The sequence below is a fragment of the Lolium perenne genome, chromosome 6 (assembly GCF_019359855.2).
Source record: "Lolium perenne isolate Kyuss_39 chromosome 6, Kyuss_2.0, whole genome shotgun sequence".
Lineage (NCBI taxonomy): Eukaryota > Viridiplantae > Streptophyta > Magnoliopsida > Poales > Poaceae > Lolium > Lolium perenne.
In genome coordinates this window covers 237,480,819-237,508,448 of record NC_067249.2, presented here as the reverse complement: position 1 = coordinate 237,508,448, position 27,630 = coordinate 237,480,819, and the positions used below count along the sequence as shown (strand labels likewise).

General features: G+C 43.4%; 3 protein-coding genes and 3 long non-coding RNA genes across 6 annotated transcripts; all 6 read right to left on the bottom strand.

Annotated features, from left to right (window-relative positions):
• Positions 1-1,670: 1,670 nt before the first annotated feature.
• LOC127305757 (uncharacterized) lies at positions 1,671-2,550 on the bottom strand. The gene is made up of 2 exons (XR_007854132.1): positions 2,162-2,550; positions 1,671-2,075 (listed from the first exon to the last, which is right to left on the bottom strand). It is a non-coding gene; the product is annotated as an uncharacterized lncRNA (long non-coding RNA).
• A 7-nt stretch (positions 2,551-2,557) lies between these two features.
• On the bottom strand, positions 2,558-3,383 carry LOC139832171 (uncharacterized). Its single transcript, XM_071821817.1, has 3 exons — positions 3,051-3,383; positions 2,854-2,963; positions 2,558-2,776 (listed from the first exon to the last, which is right to left on the bottom strand). Exons 1-3 carry the CDS (start codon positions 3,355-3,357, stop codon positions 2,669-2,671), a joined length of 525 nt encoding a protein of 174 aa, XP_071677918.1. The 5' UTR covers positions 3,358-3,383; the 3' UTR covers positions 2,558-2,668.
• An 11,830-nt stretch (positions 3,384-15,213) lies between these two features.
• On the bottom strand, positions 15,214-16,286 carry LOC127305758 (uncharacterized). Its single transcript, XR_007854133.2, has 3 exons — positions 16,046-16,286; positions 15,401-15,538; positions 15,214-15,298 (listed from the first exon to the last, which is right to left on the bottom strand). It is a non-coding gene; the product is annotated as an uncharacterized lncRNA (long non-coding RNA).
• A 1,956-nt stretch (positions 16,287-18,242) lies between these two features.
• Positions 18,243-20,763, bottom strand: LOC127305756 (uncharacterized). Its single transcript, XM_071822468.1, has 6 exons — positions 20,571-20,763; positions 20,388-20,469; positions 19,040-19,160; positions 18,810-18,968; positions 18,364-18,717; positions 18,243-18,276 (listed from the first exon to the last, which is right to left on the bottom strand). Exons 1-4 carry the CDS (start codon positions 20,761-20,763, stop codon positions 18,936-18,938), a joined length of 429 nt encoding a protein of 142 aa, XP_071678569.1. The 3' UTR covers positions 18,243-18,276; positions 18,364-18,717; positions 18,810-18,935.
• Positions 20,764-21,836, bottom strand: LOC139832170 (uncharacterized). Its single transcript, XR_011746847.1, has 4 exons — positions 21,756-21,836; positions 21,581-21,665; positions 20,936-21,073; positions 20,764-20,833 (listed from the first exon to the last, which is right to left on the bottom strand). It is a non-coding gene; the product is annotated as an uncharacterized lncRNA (long non-coding RNA).
• A 3,917-nt stretch (positions 21,837-25,753) lies between these two features.
• On the bottom strand, positions 25,754-27,030 carry LOC127305760 (uncharacterized). The gene is made up of 3 exons (XM_051336286.2): positions 26,808-27,030; positions 26,363-26,448; positions 25,754-26,211 (listed from the first exon to the last, which is right to left on the bottom strand). The coding sequence occupies exons 1-3, from the start codon at positions 26,931-26,933 to the stop codon at positions 26,043-26,045; spliced, it is 381 nt and encodes a 126-aa protein (XP_051192246.1). The 5' UTR covers positions 26,934-27,030; the 3' UTR covers positions 25,754-26,042.
• Positions 27,031-27,630: the final 600 nt, after the last annotated feature.

The following is a 27,630-nucleotide window of genomic DNA, read 5'->3' as shown; positions in this document are numbered from 1 at the left end:
GCGACGGCTGCGGCACGCGTGGCGTCGCCATTACTTCGTGCGCAGAGGTAGGCGACAGCCACGCGCCATGCAAGGCATCGCCATTATGCGGCCGCAGACTGCCAAAGCGACGCCTCTGCGCCAATACTGGCGCTGCTGAGAAGACGCATCGAGCCTGGGTTGTTGCCAGGCGGGCCCGACGAAATGTCCGACAGACGCGAGCAGTCGCTTTGCGCGTCCCGGCAGCGTCCGCAGAGACGCATCTGAGGCGTATATTTAATTCAGATTTGTGTCGTTTCGGACGGCCCAGTCACTATGCGTCGTTCCGCTGGAAGGTGTACCAGACGTATTTTTGGTCTCCGCGAACGTAAACGATCGCTCAGCGTCTGTTTGCGTCGTCCCGCTGGAGACGTTTCTGTGTTGCGTGCAAGATAGAGGAAGTGCTGTGACCGAAACACATGGTTTTTAGACGGAAGGAGTATTGCAAATCATGACTTTTTACCTGGTTTGACCTGGAGTTGCACTCATGTATTGTTTTGTAATTTTCATGAATTCTAGAAGAAGAAGCCACCCTCCAAACCTTAACATAATTATTTACGGTGGTTTTAGACCTTCGAGGTTTTAGATTATAAAAAGTAGTGTTTGGAAACATGGATATTCATCCAAAATTAGGAAGATTAATATTTTATATACAAACAGGAGAATACTATATATCCTGTAATCTATCGCAGATGCAAAATATAGTCATATATATCGACAAAATATATGCTAGCGCAAGCACAGGAAAGGATGGGCGCCGGCGCGCCCGTATACCGCACGGAATGGGTTGACCATGGCTTCGTTGCCATCGTGCAGAGCGACTTGCCCCTAGACTGCCACGAAGGTTGCTTCGAAGCGCTGCGTGGCACCAGCAGCGAGCGTGCTCATCGTGATGAAGCTGAGGAAGAGGCGGCAGAACGGCTGCTCCAAGAACTCAGAGGTCGCCGACGGGTAACCATCGGTGAGCACCACTATGCATGGGTCGGCCAAGCACACAACCAGATATGATGGCCACGATGCGCAGATCCATGGACACCATGGCTACTCGGAGTGTCTGTGCTTCCCACGAGGCCCAGCTGGTATGCGACGGCCCTCGCAGGGCACTGAATAACACACGCTCCATACGGCAGGCGAACGAAGAGGTCGGACCAACTGAAGCCGCTGATCGCGTCCTCACCGGCTGGATGGACCACCTGGTACATGCCCTCGACAGGTTCCGTCGTCGTCGCCCGTAGGCATCACGGCGCGCGCACAGAGTAATGGACACCTAAGTACACGGACAGTTCATATGCGCATAGCCGACGCCACACATGTAATCTTTGCAGCAGCAATTATCATACTTTATAGGTTCACATGTAAGCAGCTGTGAAAAATCCCTGTAAGCGTTTGTATTGATATTAAACGAAGCACCTGTGGCAAATCCTTTATACAACTTCCTTTCATAGTCACCTAAGATCAGTAAGAACGGTAGGATGGACCACAGCCTTCTGCAGAAACTAACACCAAAACGAACTGATGGAATCTGTCTCTCTGCTTCTCACGCTTGCAAAATACCACCCAGCCATCAAGTAAAGCCTCTTCGCATAGTATTTTTCTATTTTCGCACAAATCATTCAACTGAAGGTGAGAGTGTACAACCAAATAAGAGGACATAACTACTCTGAGTTCCCTCTAAATCAAGAAAAATACCAAACCACGTTGACCTACAGTTTGTTCTGCCATACCTCGCATACATACAGTGATACAATACACAAAAGGGCGTGCAGAAAATCACAAAGCCACATAAACCATGCATCAGCTTCCACATAAAGCGATACATCGTCCTAATTACAGAACAGCAAAAGCACACCTCACGCGACTAAACACGTGTATTAAACGACACACCAACACACCTGCCACAGCCGACCATCAGCCCCAAAACACACCTGCATCCTCCCTTAAGTCGGCTGAATCTAACACACCTACGAACAGACTAAAACCAGTGCAAAAAAGCGCACTGGCAATCATCCACAAACATGAGCACATGGACACATCTATGACAGACAACATCTGCATACCTGCAAATACAAAACAACGAAACTCAGGAACGTCGACAACAGAGAAAAGAACAAACACCTGAAGAATGATAAAACACAGGATATACCTCCTAGTCCACACTGTCCAATCCTAGTTCGTCGTCGCCCTGCGCTAGGTTCACCAACTCCCTTCCATACGTCCAGACAACACACTACCATCACCTGCCTCTTTAACCTTAGAAAAAGGAAGCACATCGTCATACCGAAGGCATATAGACGAAAGTTTTTCCCTCACTTTATTCAGTGACTCGATGGCCTCGCGATCTCTTTCTCGAGCACAATGTGCCATCAGAGTCGCGCCTCCAGCAATGCGATGCAACTCAGCAAACTGGCTACAAGCCACATTGCAAAACGTAGTTTACATCATCTACATTGTACCCTGTTTCCAGCATGATTTCCTGGATTAGCGCTTTACCCAGACTTTCCCAAGCATCTGTCTCCGACCGTCAGCCCCCCCCCCCCCCCCATAGGTTTTCCTAATCTTAAACCCAAAGGGGTTTTCTCTAGCTGGCAAATCATATTTGAACCAGGCTATCATCTTGTCTGAATCAGGCTTAGCCTTGTATAGCCCTTCGTTATACACACTTCTTCTCAGAAGCATTTCCCAGAGGAAAACCTGAATCACCACCACCCAAATCCTCACACTGCTCAATGTCAACCGGATGCTTCTCGGATGGAGTTTCCTGCAGGCAGATAAAAAAAATCAGCGACATCAGCTAGCAGACTAAATCAACAACAGATCCATCATATACACACAGACCACAGTAGCTGGAGGTGGCGGAGTACGCAAGACTGTATCATCAGCGGAAGCACCAGACACTGCTTCAGCAGAAGCACCAGACACTGCCTGAGTCCCGACATTTCCAGAACCTTCAGAATCAACATCAGGTAAGCACAAATCCATCAGAAACTAAACTCAAACTAATTAACTTAAGAAAAGCAAGATTGCAATAGAACCTATTTTGTGGCAGGGAGAACTTTGACCGGAATCACCCAGTTGTTGAGGTTCTTTTCTAGCAGCTATGAGCGAAGCTTCCAGCCCAACGAACACAGAACTACCCAGAGGATAGAACTTAAGAACCTGGAACCTGATATCTTCAGTACGAAAAGAATACCGAGACACACTGACATCAACAACATAGCTTCTCCCCGTTAAAGAAGCTATTTCTGCAGGCACATTAGAAATCAGTGAGCAGTTCTCAGCAACCAGGACTTCAGCAGGTCTGCCAACTAAATCCCGCGCCACATCACCAAAGAAAACCATCTCTACCGAAACCCCGTCTCCAGACGCCACCATGATGACCCACAAGTATAGGGGATCGCAACAGTCTTCGAGGGAAGTAAAACCCAATTTATTGATTCGACACAAGGGGAGACAAAGAACACTTGGAAGCCTTAACAACGGAGTTGTCAATTCAGTTGCACCTGGAAACAGACTTGCTCGCAAGGGTTTATCGAGTAATGTGAGTTTATAGCAGTAGCAGTAGTGAAATAACAGCAGCAGAGTAACAGAGACAGCAGTAGTGATTTTAGTAAACAGCAGGATTAAAATACTGTAGGCACGGGGACGGATGACGGGCGTTGCATGGATGAGAGAAACTCATGTAACAATCATAGCAGGGCATTTGCAGATAATAATAAAATGATGTCCAAGTACAAAGCAATCAATAGGCATGTGTTCCATATATAGTCGTGCGTGCTCGCAATGAGAAACTTGCACAACATCTTTTGTCCTACCAGCCGGTGGCAGCCGGGCCTCAAGGGAAACTACTGGATATTAAGGTACTCCTTTTAATAGAGTACCGGAGCAAAGCATTAACACTCCGTGAACACATGTGATCCTCACATCGCTACCATTCCCTCCGGTTGTCCCGATTTCTATCACTTCGGGGCCATCGGTTCCGGACAGCGACATGTGTATACAACTTATAGGTAAGACCATAAACAATGATTATCTTGATGAAACAATAACATGTTCAGATCTGAGATCATGGCACTCGGGCCCTAGTGACAAGCATTAAGCATAACAAGTTGCAACAATATCATCAAAGTACCAACTACGGACACTAGGCACTATGCCCTAACAATCTTATGTTATTACATGACCAATCTCATCCAATCCCTACCATCCCCTTCGGCCTACAGCGGGGGAATTACTCACACATGGATGGGGGAAACATGGCTGGTTGATGTAGAGGCGTTGGCGGTGATGGCGGCGATGATCTCCTCCAATTCCCGTCCGGCGGAGTGCCAGAACGGAGACTTCTGGCTCCCGCGACGGAGTTTCGCGATGTGGCGGCGTTCTGGAGGGTTTCTTGCGACTTCGACTTCTTCTCTGGCGTTTTTAGGTCGAGGCCGATAAATAGTCCGAAGGAGGGCGTCGGAGGCCGGCCGAGGGGCCACACCACAGGCCGCGCGGGCCCCCCGGGCCGCGCCGCCCTATGGTGTGGGGCCCTCGGGCCTCCACTTCAATTGCCCTTCTCGGCTCCGTTAGTTTCCTGGGAAAATAGGGCCTTCGCATAAATTCCGAGGTTTTTCCCGAAAGTTGGATTTACGCACAAAAACGAGACACCAGAGCAGTTCTACTGAAAACAGCGTTAGTCCGTGTTAGTTGCATCCAAAACACACAAATTAGAGGCAAAACAATAGCAAAAGTGTTCGGGAAAGTAGATACGTTTTGGACGTATCAACTCCCCCCAAGCTTAGCTTATTGCTTGTCCTCAAGCAATTCAGTTAACAACTGAGCGATAAAAGAACTTTCATGAACACATTTGCTCATATGATGTATATATTCTCATGCTATGGCTAATACTCGAGCAGTTCATAATGAGATACATGCAAATAAGATCATCTAACAGCTATGTCAATCATGGAGAGGTACCAACAATTAATAAGAAGCATCATGAATCATGTATATAAGCAAGATTGCAATGTTCATAAGAGAGTATGATAAAGTGGTATCTCGCTGGCCTGTATTTGGTTGGCAAAACATAAATGCCCGGGCACCTCGGAGTTCATAGAAAGACTAGAAGTAGTGATTGTCAAAAGATAAATGCATCAAAGTTATACCACAATCAATCATATTTTGAGACAAGCATATTGTACTAAGAATGACAGTTGTGCTCTCAAGATAGTGCTCAAAGAAATAATGGAGACACAACATAAAAGTAAAAGATTGACCCTTCGCAGAGGGAAGCAGGGATTAACATGCGCTAGAGCTTTTCATTTTTATAAAGACAGGAGTAAAATTATTTTGAGAGGTGTTTGTTGTTGTCAACGAATGGTAATGGGTACACTAACTACCTCGCCAACCGGACTTTCAAGAGCGGCTCCCATGAATTATTGCATATTTATTTGGCACTCCTTCCAACCTTTCTTTCACAAACCATGGCTAACCGAATCCTCGGGTGCCCGCCGACAATCTCATACCATGAAGGAGTGCCTTTTTATTTAGTTTTATTATGATGATGACACTCCCCCCAACCTTTGCTTACACAAGCCATGGCTAACCGAGTCCTTCGGGTGCCGTCCAACAATCACAAACCATGGAGGAGTGTCTATTTAAGTTAATTAATTCGGGACTGGGAATCCCATTGCCAGCTCTTTTTGCAAAATTATTGGATAAGCGGATGTGCCACTAGTCCATATGAGAGTCCGTCAAAAGTAAATGACAAGGTTGAAAGCTAAACACCACATACTTCCTCATGAGCTATGAAACATAAACACAAATTGAGAAGCATTTTGAAGGTTTTAAAGGTAGCGCATGAGAATTTACTTGGAATGGTTTGAAATGCCATGCATAGGTATTTATGGTGGACACTTTTGGAACAACTTGGTTTTCAGGTGTTTGGAAGCACGAGCAGCGTTCCCGCTCAGTACAAGTGAAGGCTAGCAATAGACTAGGGAGCGACAAATCAAGAGAGCAAGAATCGTCATAATCATGCTTGCGGCAAAATAAATTAACGGAGGCATAAAAGTGATACAAGAACTCTGAAGCAATATAAATCATCGAGGCTTAATTGACTTTTTGTTCAGTCATATGCATGCGTGAGCATGTGCCAAGTCGATATAAATGAATTATTCAGAGGAGGATACCACAATGCCATACTTACTTATGAATAAAACAATGCAAACAAACATACATGACATGCTACTCATATTAATAAATTGGAGCTAAACATGAGAGATCATGAACTACTAGACTTTCCCAAATAACATATACCTCACATGAACCAACTAAGCATGCTCACATGGATGAGTATATGTACAAAAATGAAAACAAATAGAGTTCATACCAGCCTCTCACCACAATCAGATTGTCGTAGATCGTCATTATTGCCTTTTCACTTGTGCAGCTTGGATAATATGAAATGAAAACCACGCTCCAGCCACCGAAGACCATTGAACTCATAAAGAACTTTACAAACCAGAGAAGAACAGCAAATATTTTTGGTGTTTTCAAATTGCAAATAAGAACAAGAGGAAACAAACAAACAAAGCAAAATCTTTTTGGGTTTTCTTATAGCAAACTAGCAATAGCAAATAAAGTGAAACATATGCAAGAAACTAAAGCAAACAAATGGTGAAGAGAAATAACAGAAATATTTTTGGTCTTTTTGTGTTTTGGGAAGGAAACAAAGCGAAATCAAGAAATAGCAAACTAAAAGAAACACAGAAAAGCGAAATGGCAGAAATCTGCCAAAACCTGACAGCAGTACAGAAATCGATTTTAACAAAAATCTTACGTTGCTCAGATCGAAAAGTGTTCAACTAATCAAAGTTAGATAACAACCTGGGGAACCTGCACAAAAAATTTCAGCTTAAAATGACGTTCTGGCTATTTTTGACAATTTTTACGGTAACGTTCCAGAATCTGTTTTCAGGCAGCACTTCCCCAAATATCATCTTCCTCTCATTAGAAAACCGCTCAAACGAACAAAACAAGTATGTGCAAGTATCCAGCAACCATAATATGCAAAGAATGAGTGATGCCGGTATACCTCCCCCCAAGCTTAGGCTTTTGGCCTAAGTGGAGTTCAACCCCAACGAGGGTCGTTGTTCCTCGCCGGTGGGTAGTCCATGGAGTAGTCATAGTAAAGCTCCTGCGCAAAAGAAAAGCGTGGAGGCTCCGCATATCCACCATGTTGATGCGAGGAACTTGCTGCATCGGATGATGAGTCGAGGTGCCCCTCGACCTCTATGTCGTCTCTTGCATGATGCCCTCCTCTCTCTATGTGTGCATCCCGTGCACCTTCTGTAACCGACCAATCTCCCCTGGAATCAAGGTTAGACAGAACAGGCGCAGGCAATCTTACTAATTTCTCAGTTTTCTTAGTTATTCTCCAAACTTTCTTATAAAATATCATCCTATAATACAGGTTACCCAAGTTGGAGGAATCTGAAACAAATTCATGTTTAATCATAGAGGCTATGTCAAGTTTTTCTATGGGGAACGAATATCAAAATGATGAGGTTCTACATTATGAAAAGCTAGTAAACGGGAGGCGATGAGACCTCCACAAATTCCACCTTTCTCACGGTTAGTGGCAAGTCTATAAGCTATTAATGCCCCCAAATTATAAGACCTACTATTTTGCAGTGCCGCAGCTAGAAAAGCCAAATCCGGGATAGAAAGCTTACCACCAATCTTTTTAGCAAGAACGCATTTGGTAATAAAATAGGCAAAGTAGCGGATAGCCGGGAGCTGAATACTCGTGATTTTACCACTTTCACCTGAGAAACTCCTTCCATCGCAAATCATCTTGTAAAGATCCGAGAGTTCTTGCGGCGATCCCCTTATCTTCTCGCACGACCCCCATTGCGGTATTCTAATTGCTGCACAAAAAGCACTAAATGGCAAGTTGACAGTTTTATTGTAAATTTTATACTGGACCGTGGGGTTAGATCGCGACCAATTAAACTTGAAGTCCTGCACAAAAGCCATAGTTAATTTTACATATTGTCTTGGCTCTCCTTCAACAAAGTCACTCAGCCCTGCACGAGAAATTAGAGTTTGAACATCTTCAAGTATCCCCGCGCTTCTCATGAAATCCGCGCACGGGTAGTAAGAGGGGTATACTCCCTCTTCACGATTGACTATCATAACTTGTTGGACTTCCAATTCTTGCTGGTTCAAGTGATATCTATTCCACTCCATTTTCTGAAATTTCAACAACCAATATAAAAAATTTGATTTGGTGACATATAATTGAGGGAAACTACCATAGGAACTTGCTAGAGTACTAATCATGCATCAAAACTAGTTTCTACCACTTAAAACAAGCATGCAAGCTCACTAAACATGTTACCTACAGCAGCAAAATATTCAAGATATACTCAACCAAACGAAATTCTACTTGGATGGGTGGAGGAGTCACATACCGAAGAGCAAATGTGCCAAATTTCAGACAGAAATCTGGGCTGAGCAAAGAGATCGAAAAATCCGGAGCTCTGGAGCAAAAACGCGAGTGAGAGGAACTTGGTACGAGTTTTTTCGGGAGAGAGACTGTTCTGGGCGAAAGAGATGACAAAGTGGGGCAGAGGGGGCCCACACCACATGGTGGCGCGGCCACCTCCTTGGCCGCGCCGGCCTGTGGTCCTGCGCCCTCTGGTGCCCCACAGGTCATCCTCTGGTGTTCCCAGGTGCCTCGTCGAAAAATAGGACCAACGGTATAATTTTTGTGAATTTTTGAAAACTTTGAAAAACGCACATTTCTGGGTATTTAGTTTATTATTACTGGCCAGGAAAATTTTGAAATCTCCAATTAACTAAGGAACTTTGCAAAAAAAAAATGCTACAGCAACTAGAGCAAGTGGAGGAAGAAAGATATGTTGTTTACCTCCTCTATGCATATAAAAAGTATTCGTTAACAAGGTTGATCAAGTCTTGTCACCAAATAAATTTTACATAGCATAAGAAGAAATAAACCTCAAATCAATCATGTTACCTTGAATTGTATTGATATGGATCCAATCACGAGAATTTGATATTCTTCCTTAGGCTCATATATAGGACAATCAATAGTTCCCACTTTGATAGTTCTCACATTAGAAATAGTATTAACTCCACACGCTTTCTCAATCTTCTTAGGAAAATAAACGGTATGCTCCCTATCATCAACATTGAAAGTAACCTTTCCTTTATTGCAATCAATAACAGCCCCTGCGGTGTTAAGAAAAGGTCTCCCAAGAATAATAGACATATTATCATCTTCAGGCATTTCCAACACAACAAAATCAGTTAATATTAAGCAGTTAGTAGTAACTTGAACAGGAACATTCTCACATATACCAACAGGAATAGCAGTAGATTTATCAGCCATTTGCAAAGATATATCAGTAGGTATCAACTTATCTAAGTAAAGTCTCTTATAAAGAGAAAAAGGCATAACACTAACACCGGCTCCCAAGTCACATAGAGCAGTTTTAACATAATTATTCTTGATAGAACAAGGAATAGTAGGTATACCTGGGTCGCCCAACTTCTTCGGAACTTTGCCATTGAAAGAGTAATTAGCAAGCATAGTGGAAATTTCCTCATTGGGGATTTTCCTTTTGTTAGTAACAATATCTTTCATATACTTTGAATAAGGAGGCAATTTAATAGCATCAGTCAAAGGGATTTGCAAGAATAAAGGTTTCATCCAATCACAAAATTTATTATAGTGTTCTTCTTCCTTTGATTTTAGTTTCTTAGCAGGAAAAGGCATTTGCTTTTGCACCCAAGGTTCTCTTTCATTACCATGTTTCTCAGCAATAAAGTCTTCTTTAGTGTACTTTTTATTTTTAGCATGCTTTTCAAGTTCTTCTTCAACCTCTTCTTTATCAGGAGTATCATTCTTATCATTATCATGTTCATTACCACTTTCAGTTTCAGCATCAGAAATAGAAATACTATTAGGATCATTAACAGGTTCAGAGGATTCTACAACATTTTTATATTTCTTCTTCTTTTTCTTCCTAGAATGAGCACTAGGTTCAATGCGTTGAGAATCTTGTTCAATTCTTTTGGGATGCCCTTCAGGATATAGAGGATCCTGGGTAGAGACACCACCTCTAGTTGTTACTTCATAAGCATGTTTCTCTTTAGAATTATTCCCTAACAAGTCATTTTGCACTTTAGTGAGTTGATCAATTTGAGTTTGAATCATTTGAAAATGTTTAACAAGCATCTTAACATCATTGGAGGTTCTCTCCACAATATCATGCAATTCACTAATAGCTTGAGAATTTTCCATTAAATGATTCTCTACTCTCATATTAAAATTTTCTTGCTTAACAATATAATTATCAAACTCATCTAAGCATTGTGCAGAGGTTTGAATACGGAATATCTTCCCTAGTAAAGCGTTGAAGGGAGTTTACCTCAATCATGGATGAAGGGGGAATTATCTCACATATATCTTCAATAGGAGGTAGATTCTTCACATCTTGATTTAATACCTTTCTCCTTGAGAGACTTCTTGGCTTCCCTCATATCTTCATCATTCAATTTAATTAAACCCCGCTTCTTCAATATTGGAGTTGGAGTCGGTTCAGTGCGTAGTCCAATCATAATGATTCCGGCTTATCTTAGCCAATAATTCTTCATCGTCGTCTGGTGTTCTTTTCATGAAAACTCTTCCAGCACAACTATCCAGGTATGCCCTAGACTCAATGGTTAGTCCACTATAAAATATATCAAGTAAATCATGCTTTTCCAGATCATGCTAAGGTCGTGCTCTAATAAGAGAGCAGAATCTCGACCAAGCCTCGTGCAATTTCTCTTCATCTCCCGATTAAAATTATAAATTCTCTACAAAGCAATATGTTGAGCACTAGCAGAAAGTATTTGCGGAAGAAAACATCAAGCAATTCTTTCGGACTTTTAATAGAATTAGGTGGCAAATTATTATACCAAGTTTTAGCGTCATCCTTTAATGAGAATGGAAATATTTTAGCAACAAAGTAAGTACGCATCTTAACATCATCGTAAAACAAGCTACTAAGAGTAGATAGCTCAGTCATGTGTTCAACAGCACTTTCTTTTTCAGTACCACAAAAGGGTGTTTTCTCAACAATAGCTATATGAGATAGATCAAGAGAAAAATCATAATCTTTATCCCTAATGTTTATAGGAGATGTGGCAAACTTAGGATCAGGAGACAGCTTTATATCTAACGGCATGTTCTCGCAAGCAACTTTTTAATTTTTCTTGCATCAGTAGTAGCATTGCATTTTTCAATAAAATCATCATTAAGCTCCACATAATCTTCCTCAGGATCATCACTAAAATAACCAAGTTCGGGTGAACTAACAGGTGTAGTAGCATTAGGAGTTTCAGTATTTTCAATTTGTCTAGACCTAGCAATTGTAGCATCTAGAAAAGATCCCAATGAACCACTATCATCAAGCACAGCAGAAACATTATCAATATTATGAGAGTGTTCAGATTCAGCAGATGTACCCGCATGCGAAGCATGTGGCGGTGAAACAAGTTTATCAATCACAGATGGTGAATCAAGAGCAGCAGAGGTATTCAGAATTGTACCTTTTCTTGTAGTGGATGGTAATATGGCGATCTTAGTATCGCGAGGTTTACCCATGATGGAGAATTTGCAGCGAACAATATTAATCCAAGTGAACTTCCAAATAAAGCTATGCTCCCCGGCAACGGCGCCAGAAAATAGTCTTGATGACCCACAAGTATAGGGGATCGCAACAGTCTTCGAGGGAAGTAAAACCCAATTTATTGATTCGACACAAGGGGAGACAAAGAACACTTGGAAGCCTTAACAACGGAGTTGTCAATTCAGTTGCACCTGGAAACAGACTTGCTCGCAAGGGTTTATCGAGTAATGTGTTTATAGCACGATAGCTTGATAGTGAAATAACAGCAGAGTAACAGAGACAGCAGTAGTGATTTTAGTAAACAGCAGGATTAAAATACTGTAGGCACGGGGACGAATGACGGGCGTTGCATGGATGAGAGAAACTCATGTAACAATCATAGCAGGGCATTTGCAGATAATAATAAAATGATGTCCAAGTATAAAGCAATCAATAGGCATGTGTTCCATATATAGTCGTGCGTGCTCGCAATGAGAAACTTGCACAACATCTTTTGTCCTACCAGCCGGTGGCAGCCGGGCCTCAAGGGAAACTACTGGATATTAAGGTACTCCTTTTAATAGAGTACCGGAGCAAAGCATTAACACTCCGTGAACACATGTGATCCTCACATCGCTACCATTCCCTCCGGTTGTCCCGATTTCTGTCACTTCGGGGCCATCGGTTCCGGACAGCGACATGTGTATACAACTTATAGGTAAGACCATAAACAATGATTATCTTGATGAAACAATAACATGTTCAGATCTGAGATCATGGTACTCGGGCCCTAGTGACAAGCATTAAGCATAACAAGTTGCAACAATATCATCAAAGTACCAACTACGGACACTAGGCACTATGCCCTAACAATCTTATGCTATTACATGACCAATCTCATCCAATCCCTACCATCCCCTTCGGCCTACAGCGGGGGAATTACTCACACATGGATGGGGGAAACATGGCTGGTTGATGTAGAGGCGTTGGCGGTGATGGCGGCGATGATCTCCTCCAATTCCCCGTCCCGGCGGAGTGCCAGAACGGAGACTTCTGGCTCCCGCTACGGAGTTTCGCGATGTGGCGGCGTTCTGGAGGGTTTCTGGCGACTTCGACTTCTCTCCTGGCGTTTTTAGGTCGAGGCCGATAAATAGTCCGAAGGAGGGCGTCGGAGGCCGGCCGAGGGGGCCACACCACAGGGCCGCGCGGCCCCCCCTGGGCCGCGCCGCCCTATGGTGTGGGGCCCTCGGGCCTCCACTTCAATTGCCCTTCTGGCTCCGTTAGTTTCCTGGGAAAATAGTGCCTTCTGCATAAATTCCGAGGTTTTTCCCGAAAGTTGGATTTCTGCACAAAAACGAGACACCAGAGCAGTTCTGCTGAAAACAGCGTTAGTCCGTGTTAGTTGCATCCAAAACACACAAATTAGAGGCAAAACAATAGCAAAAGTGTTCGGGAAAGTAGATACGTTTTGGACGTATCACACCACAGGGAACACAAAACCTATAAAACAACACCAAAAATGATGCCAACTTTATCAAAAATACCATGCGAAAAGAAGCGACAGAAATGGATCCGTCACAATGGACACTGACCTTGGGCTTGCACTCTTGCAAGAACACCTTTCTCTCCTACACCTATAGACAGATCCTTCCTCATACGCCTTACAATTACAATCATCACATGACAAGAACCACCATCCTTTGTTAGGCTGGACACCATCAATCACAATCCTTGCTCCAAAATCTCTTGCCCTGCAGAAATGACATGGCATCAACATCCCAACGCACATAACTGAGGAAACTCGGGATCACAAACTGCATACCGATGCAACATGCGGGTTCATAGCAGACATCTCTGGCACGGTGACGACCTGAATCTCGTCACACTCATATCGCCGACCCCTTTCCATAATAAGCTCAATTGGATAATGAGATCCTACCAGCCTGCATATGACAAACCGACAACAGAAGAGTAACGAACTAAAAACTGCAAATAAAAAAATCTGATGATCTTGTATTATAGGAACACCACTCAAAAAACACAGAATAGTAACCTTCTCGTGCACGCCAGTGCCTCTTTAAAGAAACCAAGAGTAATTCTCGTAAGAAACGTAAAACAGACAACACAAAATGAATATGGTAACAGTATAAAATGTAGTTTAATGCAGAAAACCCTAGCCACTAATAAACATTCTCTACTAACTGCGGCTCACATCCTTCTTTCTAAGCAACCACCAAGGACTAACTTTATCACACTCTATTCACTTAATTTTTTCGACAACACACCAAACATCCTACTCTCACAATAAGCCTTACTAACTATGAAACATAACGCCACTAACATATGAATTAAACAAACTGGTAAAACACACTCTCATTTGTTCAAAATATTTGCAGCACCTAAACGATTCTCCAAATCTAACTATGACCCAACTATATATGCATTTCCTAACTTCTTTCATAGACAATAATATAACGCCCTACTACAAACAACCCATATATGGCATACTGTATCTCTGCTAAGGAAACATAGCCTAAACTTTTCCACGACCTTATGGATTTACCAACTGCACACACATTTAACAACCCTTATTACCAATCAGATCACGATGGCTTACCAAAAAAAATTGTAAGCATCAAAATGTCAATAAATATCATACCAGCATCCACTAACAGGTAATATCAAGCAAGTAATATAGATAATCAGAACTGCCCGTCACCAAGAAGCAATATTCCTCAAAAAATAGAGAACCTACCTAAAAAATAGCCACAGCTCCCACAGACTCGCTAAGTGGCCCAAAGTTCAATTTCTAATTTATGAAGTTAATCCTCGCAACATAGATCTTATTCCTGTCTCCACATATCTGATATATATACACCTCTTTTAACCGCATCTAAAAGAGCGAGCCATAAAACAGAACACACTACAGGATTTATCAGATGCGGTCTACAGGGCACATTACCCAAAAGCAAAACACCAGGACACAGATCACTTCTACGAAGCCCCTCCTCAACATCCACCAAAAACAACAAAAAACGCAGTTGAGAAAGAAAAAAAAAAACCAGCTACAGTGACCAACCCCCCTACAATACAAAGCAAAGAACATATAGATCCTAGTAAATTGAAAATCAAAAGAAACCACAACATGTGAGAAAAGTAAAGATTCAATACCTATCACGCAAAGTGACAATATCCGAGATATCCATGTTGATGCAAACCTGAGATCCATAGCTAGCAGATAGCTCGAGCATAGCTATAACAACCATAAGGAAAACAGATTTAACGCATTATTAATTCGGTATCCACAAGCTCAACACTCTCAAAGAAACAAAAAACAGAGGCATCCGAACATACAATCTTGCTTTTTATGGGTGCACCCCATCATTAAAGCAACCACAGGCTCTCTAGAACTATCCTCTATCAAACGACCCGAATCTATGGCCTCCGCATTTCTTCCCCACAGCTGTCGCAGTATCCCTGCAGCATGGAAAATATAGTCGGCACATATAAGTAAGCAGCATGTTAACACGACAGGCAGAGAGTGCACTTAGAAGTAGAATGTCCCTTCACATCGATGCTCACAAGGGAAGAAACACCCGTCACAACGCCAATCACATCTACAATTACAGAAAAACAAGTCACCATAGTTGAATAACAGCTACACAAATAACATGACAAAAATGTCCCACAGATAATAGCTACGGTCGCACATAAATCACCTGCAAGATAAGTCTTATCACCCACGTTTGCAAGTATGTTCTGAAATGATCTAAGCTTGTAAGCATAGCGAGGCAGGCTAAACCAGGTTCCTACCTCTCCAGATAAGCATAACAAAACCATAATCACCAGCCTGCAACCTAAATTCAGCAGAATGAAAAGTAGCATATTTATTTTCATAAAAGCACACATTAGCTGACAAGTCGTAACTGTAGGCTCGATTTCAGGCACATCAACTAAAACGCACAACACCTTTACCCCACGTGCATTGTATTAGGACAGCTTAGAATGTAGCAGATGGACAATAAAAACATGAATCTGGCATGCATTATATTAGGGGTGGAAATACAGGCAGATCAGCACACAAATCCAACTAAGCCGGTCAACAACTTCGTACAGAGAAAAACATATACAGGAACCACATCGATACAGGTGCCGCCCTACAGTACAACTCCTAACTTAATCAGCCTTTTCTCGCTTCAATGATGCCGTGAGGTAGTACGATTCTACGAATCATATCTCAGGTAGTAAAACGTAGCAGCATCTCAGAGGGGAAAAAGATCTTATTACAAATAACAGATAGCAGCACGCACATAAATCATCCAAAAAAGAAAGAGGAAAATCTCAAGAAGAAGGAAGGTACGTACCTCAGGGAAACCAGCCGGCCGCGCCGGCCGCGCCGGCCGAACGAACAGGCGAAGGGATCCCACCAAAGAACCAGCCCCTCCAGACCTAGATCGCCGAAATAATAGCGTGATTAGCGTGATTAGCAAAAAAAGGAAACGCCAGAAGAGCAAAGGAACCGCAGCAGGCAAGATCAACCAGCGGAGAATCGGTCGGAATTGAAACGAAATCTAGCACGCGAAGAGGGAAGAACATGGTCGGTCAAACCTCCACCCCACGCCGACGGAAGAGATAAACCAGGCCCGAACAGAACACACGGCAACCATGCAGAAGCGGGCCAGACCCGAATGGAAGCCCATACACTGACAATGGGCCCCACTGCACCGTCCAAACGCTGAGTCTTTTTAAAGAATCATAAGAGTTTTCAGATTCAGCAGAAGTACCAGCAAGTGAAGCTTGCGGCGGTGAAATAAGTTGACTTATCACAGATGGTGAATCAAGAGCAGCAGAGGTACTCAGAGTTGTACCTTTTCTTGTAGTGGATGGTAATATGGCGACTTTAGGATCGCGAGATTTACCCATGATTGAGAATTTGCGGCGAACAATATCAATCCAATTGAACTTCCAAATAAAGCTATGCTCCCCAGCAACGACGCCAGAAAATAGTCTTGATGACCCACAAGTATAGGGGATCGCAACAGTCTTCGCGGGAAGTAAAACCCAATTTATTGATTCGACACAAGGGGAGACAAAAAATACTTGAAAGTCTTAACAGCGGAATTGTCAATCCAGCTGCACCTGGAAACAGACTTGCTCGCAAGAGTTTATCAGTAGTAACAGTTTTATAGCAGTAGCAGTAGTGAAATAACAGCAGCAAAGTAACAGAGACAGCAGTAGTGATTTTAGTAAACAACAGGATTAAAATACTGTAGGCACAGAGATGGATGACGGGCGTTGCATGGATGAGAGAAACTCATGTAACAATCAAAGCAGGGCATTTGCAGATAATAATAAAACGGTGTCCGAGTACAAAGCAATCCATAGGCATGTGTTCCATATTTAGTCGTACGTGCTCGCAATGAGAAACTTGCACAACATCTTTTGTCCTACCAGCCGGTGGCAGCCGGGCCTCTAGGGAATCTACTGGAAATTAAGGTACTCCTTTTAATAGAGCACCAGAGAAAAGCATTAACACTCCATGAACACATGTGATCCTCACATCACCGCCATCCCCTTCGGTTGTCCCGATTTCTGTCACTTCGGGGCCTTTGGTTCCGGACAGCGACATGTGTATACAACTTGCAGGTAAGATCATAAAACAATGCATATCATGATGAAATAATAACATGTTCAGATCTGAGATCATGGCACTCGGGCCCTAGTGACAAGCATTAAGCATAACAAGTTGCAACAATATCATCAAAGTACCAATTACGGACACTAGGCACTATGCCCTAACAATCTTATGCTATTACATGACCAATCTCATCCAATCCCTACCATCCCCTTCAGCCTACAGCGGGGGAATTACTCACACATGGATGGGGGAAACATTGCTGGTCGATGGAGAGACGTCGGTGGTGATGGCGGCGATGATCTCCTCCAATTCCCCGTCCCGGTGGAGTGCCTGATTCAGTGACTCGATGGCCTCGCGATCTCTTTCTCGAGCACAATGTGCCATCAGAGTCGCGCCTCCAGCAATGCGATGCAACTCAGCAAACTGGCTACAAGCCACATTGCAAAACGTAGTTTACATCATCTACATTGTACCCTGTTTCCAGCATGATTTCCTGGATTAGCGCTTTACCCAGACTTTCCCAAGCATCTGTCTCCGACCATCAGCCCCCCCCCCCATAGGTTTTCCTAATCTTAAACCCAAAGGGGTTTTCTCTAGCTGGCAAATCATATTTGAACCAGGCTATCATCTTGTCTGAATCAGGCTTAGCCTTGTATAGCCCTTCGTTATACACACTTCTTCTCAGAAGCATTTCCCAGAGGAAAACCTGAATCACCACCACCCAAATCCTCACACTGCTCAATGTCAACCGGATGCTTCTCGGATGGAGTTTCCTGCAGGCAGATAAAAAAAATCAGCGACATCAGCTAGCAGACTAAATCAACAACAGATCCATCATATAAACACAGACCACGGTAGCTGGAGGTTGCGGAGTACGCAAGAGTGTATCATCAGCGGAAGCACAGACAACTGCTTCAGAAGCACCGGACATCGCCCGAGTCCCGACATTTCCAGAACCTTCAGAATCAACATCAGGTAAGCACAAATCCATCAGAAACTAAACTCAAACTAATTAACTTAAGAAAAGCAAGATTGCAATAGAACCTATTTTGTGGCAGGGAGAACTTTGACCGGAATCACCCAGTTGTTGAGGTTCTTTTCTAGCAGCTATGAGCGAAGCTTCCAGCCCAACGAACACAGAACTACCCAGAGGATAGAACTTAAGAACCTGGAACCTGATATCTTCAGTACGAAAAGAATACCGAGACACACTGACATCAACAACATAGCTTCTCCCCGTTAAAGAAGCTATTTCTGCAGGCACATTAGAAATCAGTGAGCAGTTCTCAGCAACCAGGACTTCAGCAGGTCTGCCAACTAAATCCCGCGCCACATCACCAAAGAAAACCATCTCTACCGAAACCCCGTCTCCAGACGCCACCACAGGGAACACAAAACCTATAAAACAACACCAAAAATGATACCAACTTTATCAAAAATACCATGCGAAAAGAAGCGACAGAAATGGATCCGTCACAATGGACACTGACCTTGGGCTTGCACTCTTGCAAGAACACCTTTCTCTCCTACACCTATAGACAGATCCTTCCTCATACGCCTTACAATTACAATCATCACATGACAAGAACCACCATCCTTTGTTAGGCTGGACACCATCAATCACAATCCTTGCTCCAAAATCTCTTGCCCTGCAGAAATGACATGGCATCAACATCCCAACGCACATAACTGAGGAAACTCGGGATCACAAACTGCATACCGATGCAACATGCGGGTTCATAGCAGACATCTCTGGCACGGTGACGACCTGAATCTCGTCACACTCATATCGCCGACCCCTTTCCATAATAAGCTCAATTGGATAATGAGATCCTACCAGCCTGCATATGACAAACCGACAACAGAAGAGTAACGAACTAAAAACTGCAAATAAAAAAATCTGATGATCTTGTATTATAGGAACACCACTCAAAAAACACAGAATAGTAACCTTCTCGTGCACGCCAGTGCCTCTTTAAAGAAACCAAGAGTAATTCTCGTAAGAAACGTAAAACAGACAACACAAAACGAATATGGTAACAGTATAAAATGTAGTTTAATGCAGAAAACCCTAGCCACTAATAAACATTCTCTACTAACTGCGGCTCACATCCTTCTTTCTAAGCAACCACCAAGGACTAACTTTATCACACTCTATTCACTTAATTTTTTCGACAACACACCAAACATCCTACTCTCACAATAAGCCTTACTAACTATGAAACATAACGCCACTAACATATGAATTAAACAAACTGGTAAAACACACTCTCATTTGTTCAAAATATTTGCAGCACCTAAACGATTCTCCAAATCTAACTATGACCCAACTATATATGCATTTCCTAACTTCTTTCATAGACAATAATATAACGCCCTACTACAAACAACCCATATATGGCATACTGTATCTCTGCTAAGGAAACATAGCCTAAACTTTTCCACGACCTTATGGATTTACCAACTGCACACACATTTAACAACCCTTATTACCAATCAGATCACGATGGCTTACCAAAAAAAATTGTAAGCATCAAAATGTCAATAAATATCATACCAGCATCCACTAACAGGTAATATCAAGCAAGTAATATAGATAATCAGAACTGCCCGTCACCAAGAAGCAATATTCCTCAAAAAATAGAGAACCTACCTAAAAAATAGCCACAGCTCCCACAGACTCGCTAAGTGGCCCAAAGTTCAATTTCTAATTTATGAAGTTAATCCTCGCAACATAGATCTTATTCCTGTCTCCACATATCTGATATATATACACCTCTTTTAACCGCATCTAAAAGAGCGAGCCATAAAACAGAACACACTACAGGATTTATCAGATGCGGTCTACAGGGCACATTACCCAAAAGCAAAACACCAGGACACAGATCACTTCTACGAAGCCCCTCCTCAACATCCACCAAAAACAACAAAAAACGCAGTTGAGAAAGAAAAAAAAAACCAGCTACAGTGACCAACCCCCCTACAATACAAAGCAAAGTACATATAGATCCTAGTAAATTGAAAATCAAAAGAAACCACAACATGTGAGAAAAGTAAAGATTCAATACCTATCACGCAAAGTGACAATATCCGAGATATCCATGTTGATGCAAACCTGAGATCCATAGCTAGCAGATAGCTCGAGCATAGCTATAACAACCATAAGGAAAACAGATTTAACGCATTATTAATTCGGTATCCACAAGCTCAACACTCTCAAAGAAACAAAAAATAGAGGCATCCGAACATACAATCTTGCTTTTTATGGGTGCACCCCATCATTAAAGCAACCACAGGCTCTCTAGAACTATCCTCTATCAAACGACCCGAATCTATGGCCTCCGCATTTCTTCCCCACAGCTGTCGCAGTATCCCTGCAGCATGGAAAATATAGTCAGCACATATAAGTAAGCAGCATGTTAACACGACAGGCAGAGAGTGCATTTAGAAGTAGAATGTCCCTTCACATCGATGCTCACAAGGGAAGAAACACCCGTCACAACGCCAATCACATCTACAATTACAGAAAAACAAGTCACCATAGTTGAATAACAGCTACACAAATAACATGACAAAAATGTCCCACAGATAATAGCTACGGTCGCACATAAATCACCTGCAAGATAAGTCTTATCACCCACGTTTGCAAGTATGTTCTGAAATGATCTAAGCTTGTAAGCATAGCGAGGCAGGCTAAACCAGGTTCCTACCTCTCCAGATAAGCATAACAAAACCATAATCACCAGCCTGCAACCTAAATTCAGCAGAATGAAAAGTAGCATATTTATTTTCATAAAAGCACACATTAGCTGACAAGTCGTAACTGTAGGCTCGATTTCAGGCACATCAACTAAAACGCACAACACCTTTACCCCACGTGCATTGTATTAGGACAGCTTAGAATGTAGCAGATGGACAATAAAAACATGAATCTGGCATGCATTATATTAGGGGTGGAAATACAGGCAGATCAGCACACAAATCCAACTAAGCCGGTCAACAACTTCGTACAGAGAAAAACATATACAGGAACCACATCGATACAGGTGCCGCCCTACAGTACAACTCCTAACTTAATCAGCCTTTTCTCGCTTCAATGATGCCGTGAGGTAGTACGATTCTACGAATCATATCTCAGGTAGTAAAACGTAGCAGCATCTCAGAGGGGAAAAAGATCTTATTACAAATAACAGATAGCAGCACGCACATAAATCATCCAAAAAAGAAAGAGGAAAATCTCAAGAAGAAGGAAGGTACGTACCTCAGGGAAACCAGCCGGCCGCGCCGGCCGCGCCGGCCGAACGAACAGGCGAAGGGATCCCACCAAAGAACCAGCCCCTCCAGACCTAGATCGCCGAAATAATAGCGTGATTAGCGTGATTAGCAAAAAAAGGAAATGCCAGAAGAGCAAAGGAACCGCAGCAGGCAAGATCAACCAGCGGAGAATCGGCCGGAATTGAAACGAAATCTAGCACGCGAAGAGGGAAGAACATGGTCGGACAAACCTCCACCCCACGCCGACGGAAGAGATAAACCAGGCCCGAACAGAACACACGGCAACCATGCAGAAGCGGGCCAGACCCGAATGGAAGCCCATACACTGACAATGGGCCCCACTGCACCGTCCAAACGCTGAGTCTTTTAAAGAATCATAAGAGTTTTCAGATTCAGCAGAAGTACCAGCAAGTGAAGCTTGCGGCGGTGAAATAAGTTGACTTATCACAGATGGTGAATCAAGAGCAGCAGAGGTACTCAGAGTTGTACCTTTTCTTGTAGTGGATGGTAATATGGCGACTTTAGGATCGCGAGATTTACCCATGATTGAGAATTTGCGGCGAACAATATCAATCCAATTGAACTTCCAAATAAAGCTATGCTCCCCAGCAACGACGCCAGAAAATAGTCTTGATGACCCACAAGTATAGGGGATCGCAACAGTCTTCGCGGGAAGTAAAACCCAATTTATTGATTCGACACAAGGGGAGACAAAAAATACTTGAAAGTCTTAACAGCGGAGTTGTCAATCCAGCTGCACCTGGAAACAGACTTGCTCGCAAGAGTTTATCAGTAGTAACAGTTTTATAGCAGTAGCAGTAGTGAAATAACAGCAGCAAAGTAACAGAGACAGCAGTAGTGATTTTAGTAAACAACAGGATTAAAATACTGTAGGCACAGAGATGGATGACGGGCGTTGCATGGATGAGAGAAACTCATGTAACAATCAAAGCAGGGCATTTGCAGATAATAATAAAACGGTGTCCGAGTACAAAGCAATCCATAGGCATGTGTTCCATATTTAGTCGTACGTGCTCGCAATGAGAAACTTGCACAACATCTTTTGTCCTACCAGCCGGTGGCAGCCGGGCCTCTAGGGAATCTACTGGAAATTAAGGTACTCCTTTTAATAGAGCACCAGAGAAAAGCATTAACACTCCGTGAACACATGTGATCCTCACATCACCGCCATCCCCTCCGGTTGTCCCGATTTCTGTCACTTCGGGGCCTTTGGTTCCGGACAGCGACATGTGTATACAACTTGCAGGTAAGATCATAAAACAATGCATATCATGATGAAATAATAACATGTTCAGATCTGAGATCATGGCACTCGGGCCCTAGTGACAAGCATTAAGCATAACAAGTTGCAACAATATCATCAAAGTACCAATTACGGACACTAGGCACTATGCCCTAACAATCTTATGCTATTACATGACCAATCTCATCCAATCCCTACCATCCCCTTCAGCCTACAGCGGGGGAATTACTCACACATGGATGGGGGAAACATTGCTGGTCGATGGAGAGACGTCGGTGGTGATGGCGGCGATGATCTTCTCCAATTCCCCGTCCCGGTGGAGTGCCAGAACAGAGACTTCTGGTCCCCGAGACGGAGTTTCGCGATGTGGTGGCGTTCTGGGAGGTTTCTGGCGACTTCGACTTCTCCCCGTGCGTTTTTAGGTCGAAGGCGTTAAGTAGTCCAAAGGAGGGCGTCGGAGGCCGGCCGAGGGGGCCGCGCGCCCCCCTCCTGGGCTGCGCCGCCCTAGGGTGTGGGGCCCTCGGGCCTCCACCTGGCTTGCCCTTCTGGCTCCGTCAGTCTTCTGGAAAAATAGGACCTTTCGCATAAATTCCGAGGATTTTCCTGAAAGTTGGATTTCTGCACAAAAACGAGACACCAGAACAGTTCTGCTGAAAACAGCATTAGTCTGTGTTAGTTGCATCCAAAATACACAAATTAGAGGCAAAACAATAGCAAAAGTGTTCGGGAAAGTAGATACGTTTTGGACGTATCAGTGTGGCACTGCACTTATGCATATTATACTTACTTAGAATCTTTTCTAAATAAGCCTTTTGCGATAATCCTAATACTCCATTGTTCCTGTCTCGGTAATTTTTTTATGCCCAAAACATATGACCCTTCACCAAGATCTTTTATATCAAAATTTGAGGACAAGAACTTCTTTGTCTCTTGCAGTAGACTAACATCACTGCTGGCAAGCAGAATATCATCCACATACAAGATTAGGAAAATAAATTTCCCTCTTTTAAACTTCCGCCGCCGACCTGCCCCACGCGCCGCAGCGTTACTGCTCCTCCGCCACACATGGCCATGCTGCTCCCCGTCGGCCCAACAACTCCGATGTGGACGCGATCCAATTTTTGCGCATGGTGTCTCCGAGTCGCCCCAGCGCTCCGGCCGCTTGGGGGCGTCGTTGGGGACGGCCTCGAGGCCCAAGGCCGGCGCGGCTTCGACATCTTTAGAAGGATGCATGCTAAGGGCGTGGAGCCCAACGAGGTCACGCTCGCCAAGGCCGCCTGGAAGAGCACGGTGGCCATGGATGCCAATTAGCCTAATTTCATTGATGATGACGTCCATCTCTTTTCCTTTTTCATGTGATGCTGCGTACGAATACTGGCGGTGCTACCCTAGGTTGACGACGGTGCTACTATAGGTTGGTGATGATGCTACATTGGTCGATGGTGTGGGATGCTACAAATGACACATGGCAATGCTACAAACCGTGGTCGGGGTTGCTTTCAATGGTGTTATGTGTTGCTACGTGCGGGATTGTGTTTTGGGGATTTTGTGGCCACATGTTTCGTGGATTTGCAACATAGGAATTATTTTTTTGCTACTTTATTTTTGCGGTGTTGCTACAATTGCAAAATATTTTTGCTACGAGGTCTCCTTCGGTGAGTCTCCGGCGAGGTCTCTGGTGAGTTCCCCGACGAGTTCCCCATCGATGTATCCAACGATAACTATTTTTGCTACAATAGCACACTTTTTTTGCTACGAGCTCTCCGGCGATGTCTCCGGCGAGACTCCGGTGAGCTCAGAAGTTTTCTTTTATTTCATGGACGAACCGTTTTTTGCTACATGAAGTTGCTGCCGGGGGTGTTTATTTTGCTGCCGGAGATGGTTTTTTGCTACATACAAATCTAACCGTACATAATATAGATCCGACGGATGGGGACCCGGGGGCTGGGGAATCAAATCCCCCGGGGACGCCCAGCACTGTCCTTAACCAAAGCATAACGCAAATACGGAGTAGTAGCAGAGGTGAGCGCGGCGACATGACATCCACCATGGCCGACCAGAATACCAGCCGTCCAGGGTCCAGCCGGGACTTCGCCCCGGACGTCCTTGCCGAGATCCTGCCAAAGCTCCTGGCGCTGGTGCTGCCTTGTCTACCGGAGCTGGCACGAGGCCATCGGACGCGAGCAGACCGGGATGCACCGGTCTCGCGTACTGCTGGGATTCAGGGGTACGGGACAGGTTCAAACTGAAACTAGGAAGGGGGAAAAAGGAAAAAGTTTGTTATAAAAGCCAGAAGACGCGCAGCAGTGGTGGCTGGGGATTTGTTAAGAGATGAACATGGTAAAGCTATGGAGCGAATCGTTGATACTCTACACGACTACACAAAGCTTTGGCAATGCTTTACGCCATAAGCACATCAGTGCAACTGGGATGCAACAGGGTAACGTTTGAAACTGATTCTGCGCAACTGAAGACTGCAGCGGCCACTGAAGATTACGATCCAGCGGGCTTAAGCAAGTTAGAGAATCCGAAACGGGCATTAGGGGCTATATTCAGATATACTATTTTCAGTTGCGCATGGGTTTACTTAATAGCGGCAACAGTGCAACTCAGTACCTCACTCGACAGCGGGTACTACCGGTCAGCTCCCAGGCTTTTATATAAATAAATAGAATGTGTTTTGTTTCTTTCAGAAAAAAAGAAGAAGACAGCCTCTATAAGGCAAAACCCTCGCCAACAGAATTTGATTTCTCCACCCACTCGCACCGACCCACACCCATAGTTTGGCTTATCCAAACAAATTGTTCTGAGAGTATCTACATGGGAGCGCATACTGCTCATATTTCCAAATAAACTTCTGTTTGCATGAAATGAGCAGAAGAAGGAACATATGACTTCAACAACAGCAGAAGAAACCTCATAATTAACGTGTCAATAGATCCACAACTTAGTACACCACACTCGGGTGCAAATTTTGTATCTTAGGGCATCGTCTAACCCTCTCTAGTCCAATGAAATGAACTAGATTTTCAAATCAAATACTCCAAAGGAGTAGCTTTTTGGAAAGCTACATTTGCTTGAAGTAGAGGGTTGGAGGGCCCTCCCAAGGTTCAGCAATTTGCACCCATACACCACAGAGCAAGCTCAACTCTGCACAACATACTTCCCAGACACACAACAGACATCAGACGATGCTATCAGAAGTACCAGTACAAAGACAACATGGATGGTTAGCTTCGTTGACCCTCTCACGTCTTTCCTGCTTCTTGATTGCACCAAATATCCAGACGGCGACGGCGGTGGGAACTAAGAAATACGATATTACCCTTTGCCGTTGCTCCCGTTTCTCAAAACTGCATGTTAAAAAAGGACACAAATTCATTCCTAATAGAAATAAATTAAACATCCTTAAAATTAACGCAAGTTTAAAATGACAAAATATGCTCCAAACTGCAAAATAAAAAGACCACAGAGAATCAAGTAAAAGAGGAATTGCTTGCTTACAGTTTTTTCTGTTCTGCCAAACTGCGGGTTTCTTTCTGTAATTTACGGACGTTTTCACCAAGCTCTTCATATGCCATGTCGGGGCCCTGTTTTCAGCAAGAATGATGTAGACAACAAAAAGTATTAAAATTTCATTTAAATTATACCATTATAAGCATATCAATTCAGAAATACTACTCCCTCCGTCCCAAAATAAGTGACTCAACTTTCCGATGCATCTACAACTAAAACGTAGTCTGTATCTAGACAAACTGAGTCACTTTTACGACTAGGACGAACAAAGGTAGCAAATTGTTAGCAAATAGATACAGTACATTAAGAAATATCTTTACCATCTATTTTTAACATCTTTAGATCACAACTCCCAACAATTTCGTGGATCGATAATACCCTAGGGGAAGAGAAAAGAGGCGGAAGAAATTAGAGCAAAGGAAGAGCGGATTACCTTGGATTCGATCCTCCCAACACCATCGGAGAAGAACCGGACTGGGTTCCGAGGGAAGGAGCCCTGCGGAATCGATCGCCGAAGAACGCGGCCTGCGGCGGACCTGAGGAACAACGACGAAGCCATCCTTCTGAAAAAGGGATCGGCAGCTCTTTTTTTTTTCTCTACAGCCGGATCGTGTGATATTTGTGTGGGCAGTTTCCGGGAACCGTAGTGGGTTTCAGAAACCTACTCCGTCTGGGATTTCAAAGTCCATGCTGAGACTGTATCATGTATCTTGCCAGATTGGTGCATCCACAGCCCACTATCGTCTAACCAAAGCGTGCGGCCCAAATGGCACCGTCTTTAGACACTACTACTCCTATGTTTGATTTACATAGTTGAATGTCCGTGCGTTGCTACGGTTTCTTTTTTGTAACATGCAAATACAATGCATCGAAAATTCACATGTAGTAAAGAATAACCACAAAGTACATTCTAAAAACATCAACATTCTACCTCTCTTAAAAATGTATTTCAATAAAAAGAAATAATTTAACATCGTTTGAATATGAAATGAACACTGATTAATTGTCTTTTATTAACTAATATCTACTCATTAAAGTTATTTAGATCATGTACAATTTTAGGGATGTCTTCTACTTCATTTTCATGCATTGTTCTTGTTGTACCAAAATTTTCTTCATGATCTCGTGACCATCCTACATGAGCAATATATGTCGTTGGCATCAAAATTTCAATGTAGAAATAGCAAATACAATGTAGAACCAGCTCTTCACTCCCTCCGGTCAGGTTTATTAGTCTAAGTTCAAAGTATGTGCAA

Coding starts and splice junctions, on each gene's coding strand:
- LOC139832171 (XM_071821817.1), bottom strand. CDS start 3,357: ATGGTTTTCTTTGGTGATGTGGCGCGGGATTTAGTTGGCAGACCTGCT. Junction 2,964..3,050: donor TTCTCCCTGCCACAAAATAG/GTTCTATTGCAA, acceptor TTGATTCTGAAG/GTTCTGGAAATGTCGGGACT. Junction 2,777..2,853: donor CGCCACCTCCAGCTACTGTG/GTCTGTGTGTAT, acceptor ATCTGCCTGCAG/GAAACTCCATCCGAGAAGCA.
- LOC127305756 (XM_071822468.1), bottom strand. CDS start 20,763: ATGCACTCTCTGCCTGTCGTGTTAACATGCTGCTTACTTATATGTGCT. Junction 19,161..20,387: donor ATTGTCACTTTGCGTGATAG/GTATTGAATCTT, acceptor TGTCATATGCAG/GCTGGTAGGATCTCATTATC. Junction 18,969..19,039: donor TGAACCCGCATGTTGCATCG/GTATGCAGTTTG, acceptor TCATTTCTGCAG/GGCAAGAGATTTTGGAGCAA.
- LOC127305760 (XM_051336286.2), bottom strand. CDS start 26,933: ATGGCTTCGTCGTTGTTCCTCAGGTCCGCCGCAGGCCGCGTTCTTCGG. Junction 26,449..26,807: donor TTGGGAGGATCGAATCCAAG/GTAATCCGCTCT, acceptor TGCTGAAAACAG/GGCCCCGACATGGCATATGA. Junction 26,212..26,362: donor TTGGCAGAACAGAAAAAACT/GTAAGCAAGCAA, acceptor TTTAACATGCAG/TTTTGAGAAACGGGAGCAAC.